Raw genomic sequence first — 5,942 nt, forward strand, 5'->3', positions numbered from 1 at the left:
TCGCATACATTTTCCCGGCAACATCCATCCAGCCTCCCATTCGTCTCGTATCCCGTGTGATATATGGGAATTTAGTAGTAAAATCCTCAGCTTTCTTTTTTCTTACTGGGAGCGTGTGAAGTTTATGACGCTGGTTACTATCTGATGGACTATTCAGCGTTTTGCAAAGATACAAGCACGATTATTCGTTTACGACATTGTAGACAAGCACAATGATATAATGAGAGACCCAGAACGAGATAAAATGGTCATTAATTATTCATAGAGGAAATGAGTAATGTCCGCTTGAAGCATATACGCCGGTAGCTTTAAAACCACTTGATAAAACGGAGAGAAAAATAGTTCTACAGGTATTATTTTGTATTAACAACCTTCTTCCCTAATTCAAGACATTTATTTGCATGATTTCTCTTTCATAAAAGCGGGACTCGGTCGGCAGGTCTTACATAAACGCGAAAAGAAGAATTGGCCTTTTCCTTAGAAACGCACAGACACACATACATAGCGAGCAACTGCAAGTCGCCCACAAACAGACCTTCAGCCCCTATGTAATGCCCTGGAACGCGCGCCCATAAACTAGTGTTGATCCCAGTGTTTCGCGTCCAAATGACAAGCTCTGGTTCGCCAAGGTGGGTTATCTTGCACGAAATATTTCCAGGGACGTAAGGGGTCCCTTTGCCTTGTTGTCTTTTACTAATGGTGGGTGGAGGGACGGTACAAAGGGGATGGGATATGGTGACGCTGCTTTGCCTGCTTTCTGTCTTGTTTGCTTTCTGAAGTTTTGTTTTGACAAGGTCTACTTTGCTTTGGTGATTTGTGTACTTTTGGTTGCCGTCCTGCTAGGCAAATAGCTCTCCTAAATTTATCGCTAGCATAATTCAGCGGATGCCTAGCGTCCGCGTGTCTACAGCTATCTCTTGACTCGCCCGCGACGCGAGTGTGAAGGAGCAAGAGCGTGGGACTCACCGGCTTTGTCGTCCTTGTTGAGGTTGTCGAGTGTCTTATTGGTCATCTTGAAGAGGGCGTCGAGGGCGCTTCCCTTGTCGTTGTTGCCGCTCTTCTTCTCGCTCTGGCTGGTCTTGGGGGCGCCCTCCGCCGGCCCGCCCTCCTCCCGCGTGTCCCAGGGCCGCACGATCTTCACGGGCACGGACGACTTCCGGCGGGAAGGCTTGTACGAGAGGATGTCGAGGATGGAGAACGACCGGAGTCCCGCCGCCTGCTTCTGGTCCACCGCCGCGGCAGCCACGTCCCCGCGCCCCACGACGACCTGCGGCTCGTCCTGCGGCGGCTGCGGCTCCTGCTGGTGCGGCGAGGGCGGCGACGACGGCTCGGGCTGGGCCTCCTTCAAGGGCGGGGCCCTGGGGCGCCGTGTGGTGGGAGCGGCGACTGCCCAAAAATCGCTAACCTCTTTGAGGGTCTATACTCGTCGTCGGAGAGGTAGGTGAAGGACTCCGTGTGCAAGGATCCCGACGACAAGGTGGGCGACGGAGCGCCCCGCGACGTGGACGGCGAGTGCGGCTCCGTCTCCTCCTCCTCGTCGTCCTCCGTGGAGGTCTCGGCGTGTGTGGTGGTCATGTCCATGGCGAAGGCTGCTCCTCGCGCGCCTCGCCCTCGCACCCCACACTGATCTCACTGTCACAGGGGCTCGCCGGCCTGTTCTCGCGGGGCGACGAAGGGGAATCACTGTCCTCCATCCTGGCCACACATTCCACCCTGATCTCCATCACTGCGGCCTCACACTGCCCCTCACTAACACCGTCTGCGGGACCACACTCCCTCGCGGTCCGCTCACACCAAGTTCTCGCCACAAAGTTGATCACAGAGAGCACGGCCAAATGCCTCCCGTCTAAGCGCTGGTCACCGACAGACTGATGCTGATCGCATCAGGCGGAGAGTAATCACTGGAGTCCAGCGCGCCCGATGAAGATGTGCCAACTGTCGCGGGTTTAAATGATAAGCAGCGCCTTCACAGGGCCTAGGGCCCCCTTTTGGGATGTTTGCCGCCCGCCAGTGACTACAGGCGCCGCCCGCCAGCCACACACGGCGAGCGACACACGTGATTGGGCGGGACCCGCTGCGGCCCCTCCCCCTGTAGCGCGCCATTGGCCGCACGCAGGCCCGTGGGAGGAGCCGCCAGGCCTCCGTCGCGGTGAGTGGCTCGGGAATTATCAATTGGCCAATGGGGAGGAGAGACCGGCATATCAAAGGGGACCATGAATAGCTCAATCAGGGAGTGGAGTGACGTGGTTAATGGAGATATTCTAACAGGGCGGGCCTCGGGTGTCAAATTAGGGTGTGTTGTGGGCCGGGTGGTCCAGGGTCCAGCAGGGCGGCCCGAGGGCGTGAGGCGGCGCTGGTAACGGCCCGTGAGTGATGGAGGGGCCGCACTAGCCCACGGCGCCGCCCTCATTATTGCAGATAAACAGCCGCTGCCCCGGCCTGCTGCTGCTGCCGCTGCTGCTGCTGCTGGCCTGCTGGGCACACTCGCCACGCCGCGGCCATGTGCTCGCTGCCCCGCTCGTAGAGAGTGATACCCAGCCCGCATTCGCTAGGGCGCAGGGCCATGAATAAACAGGGAATCGAAACGAATACCGAGTGCGAGCGCCACCGAGATGGGGCCTTCGTTCCCTCGAGCCACGAACCAGAGCGCTGAAGGAGATATTTGCTCTTCGTTCACTGATAGCGATTTCATGACGACGGTATCTCTCATTACTTTCTCAAGGATTCTGAGCATCTGTTAATGGCACTGTTGTCTTTATTGTGAGTACTAAACTTCAAACCACATTACTCGGCCCAGAATATCGAGTAAAATAAAAAATCTTTTGAGACAGGTTTACAGCTCATAAGAAACATTTGTATGGTTAGAACAATCCTCAAATAACATGTAATGGTGGACCTCAGATTAACTCTCCTTTTAATGATCATTAACGTCATATTAATCTAATTATCGCCACAATGAAATTATGTATAATCACTTCTGTTAATTCCACCGCAGTTCACTTAAATATCACCAGCGCCGTGTGTAGGATTTTCTTCAGTCGCTCAGGAAGTAAAAGGAAAGTCTACCTGCCCGTAAAAAAACTCACTATTTTGGCTTAATAATTAAACGTTTGTGATACAGATGGGTACGAAATACAATTGAGTTCTATTTAAACAATCCACTTTTGAACAACAGATAAATCTGTTGTTGACATACTTATTATGTATAAGTATGGATGACACACACATATATGTACACACACACACACACACACACACACACATATGTATATACATACACACACACACACACACACACAATTTATATAATTATATATGTATATATATATATATATATATATATATAAAATATATTTTATATATATTATTAAAATATATTTTATATTATATATATTTATATATATTATATATTATATATATATATATGTGTTGGTGTGTGTGTGTGTGTGGGGGGGTATGCATATATATAATATATATGCACACTATGTACTAGGCGTGTATATGTATATTATATATATATATAATATATTATATTATATATATATAATATCTATTATTATATATTTATTATATAATATATTATATATATTAATATTATATATATTTCTATATATATATCTATATATATATTTATATATTTTCTGTCTGTGTGTGTGTAGTGAATATATATAATTATATCTAATATATTTATCTATATATTATATATATATATATATAATATATATATATATATACATGTTATATGTCAGCAGCAGCAGCCTGAATCAGCCCACTGAGGACGTAGGCCCCCCAATCTTTTCCAACTTTATCTGTCTTGCGTTTTTTGTTTTCATGTTGCCCCAATTTCGTTATTTCGTCACGCCATCTTGTACTGGGTCTGGCCCTGTGGCCTCTTTATGTTATCTACAGCCGTGTGTTACTTTTTTTGTCCATCTGTCGTCCTCCTCCGAATATTAAACTGCGCCATTCCCATTTTTTTCTTTTTGATGCTCACAAGTATTCTTCATTTTTGTCTGTTCCTATCAGTCGCCCTCATCGATCTCTGAGCTAATCCAGCATCAACTTCTCATCCCCTCTCTCGGCATTATTAGTTTCCTTCCAGTAATTGGCTGTAGTCCATGTTTCTGATCCATAGGTCATAACTGGTAAGATGCATTAGTTAAAGACTTTCCTTTAAACCCTATGGTAAAGACCCTTGTATGCATTTTTCCCCTACCAAAGACGCTCCAGCCTAAACAATCTCGCGAATTCCCTGTGTTGTTTATTGTATATACATATAGTAAATAATATATATAATATAATATATATATTATATAATAAAATATATATATATAATAAATATATATATATTATAATATGCAACCACACACCACCCACACACACACACACACCACACACAACACCACACACACACACACACACACAAACACACACACAACCCAACACCACACACACATATATATATAGATAATAGATAGATAGATATATAGATAAACACAACAAACACACACACGCACCCACCACAAAACCCCACACACACCACCACACACCACACACACACACACAAATATATATAATATTATATTATATATTTTATATATATATATATATATAAAATATATATATATATATATATATATATATTATATATATATATATATATATATATATATATATATTTATATATACACCACACACCACACACACCACACACACACACACAACACAACTATTATATTATATATATAGTTTTATATATATTTTTATATATAATATTATATATATCATATATATATGTATTGTATATGTATTATGTTTTGTGTGTGTGTGTGTTGTGTGTGCTCAGTATATATATATATATATATATATATATATAAAATATTATATGATTATATATATATATATAAAATATATAATATTATGGATGTTGTATGTAATTATACTACTCATATATCTATCTACCCCCCCCCCTCTCTTCCTCTTTTTTCTCTCTCTCTCTCTCCTCTCTCTCTCCTCTCTCTCTTATATATATATATTATATATTAATTTTATATATATAATATATATATATATTATATTTTATTTTAAGTATATATATAATATATTTATAATATATATATATATATAATATATATATATATATATAGTATAAAATATATATAATATATATATATATATATATATATATATATAACATATCTATATATAAAATATATATAATATAATATATATATTATATATATATTTTCATATATATATATTATTATCTATATTGTATTATTATATGTATATTATTAATAGATATAATTATTATATAATATATTTTATATATATATACTTTGTGTGTGTGTGTGTGTGTGTGGTGTGTGTGTGTGTGTGTGTGTGTGTGTGTGTGTGGTGTGTGTGTGGGGTGTGTGTGGGGTGTGTGTGTGTGTGTTATTTATAAATAATACAAAATCATATAACTGTCTGTTGTGAAAAAATAAACAAACGGATAGAACGTAGGTATAATATGATAAATATGATATCGATGTAATATAAAACTATTTGATGCCAATGACCAAAACGTTAGCGAGAAACGTAAAGCATTTTAACATTGCAACAACTGGTGTGTATATAGATGCTTTGATAACATTAAAATTAATATAATTTTGTTATTATTCAGACGATAATAGTCACTTTAGTAAGTAAAAAATGTGATTACAAGAATACGTGAAAAATGATATGAATAATAGTGATACCTTTGTCTCTTTCTCTCCCCTCTCTCTCTCTTCCCACTCTCTCTCTCTCTCTCCTCTCTCCCCACTCACTCTCTTTTCTCTCTCTCTCTCTCTCTCTCTCTCTCTCTCTCTCTCTCTCTCACTCACTCATCACTCTCTCTCTCTCTCTTCCCCTCTCTCTCTCTCTCTCACTCCTCCCCCAGCTCCATAGGGAATTCGATC

General features: G+C 41.4%; 1 protein-coding gene across 1 annotated transcript in view; it reads right to left on the reverse strand.

The window, feature by feature from the left end:
* Nucleotides 1–1,960, reverse strand: part of LOC119579569 (transcription factor LBX1-like) — a 17,110-nt gene extending 15,150 nt beyond the window's left edge. The window contains 2 exon segments of the mRNA XM_037927487.1: nucleotides 967–1,380; nucleotides 1,383–1,960. Of these exon segments, the coding sequence (XP_037783415.1) occupies nucleotides 967–1,380; nucleotides 1,383–1,581 (613 nt within the window). The 5' untranslated portion in view covers nucleotides 1,582–1,960.
* Between the last annotated feature and the right edge of the window lie 3,982 nt (nucleotides 1,961–5,942).

Source organism: Penaeus monodon, chromosome 12, assembly GCF_015228065.2.
Source record: "Penaeus monodon isolate SGIC_2016 chromosome 12, NSTDA_Pmon_1, whole genome shotgun sequence".
NCBI lineage: Eukaryota > Metazoa > Arthropoda > Malacostraca > Decapoda > Penaeidae > Penaeus > Penaeus monodon.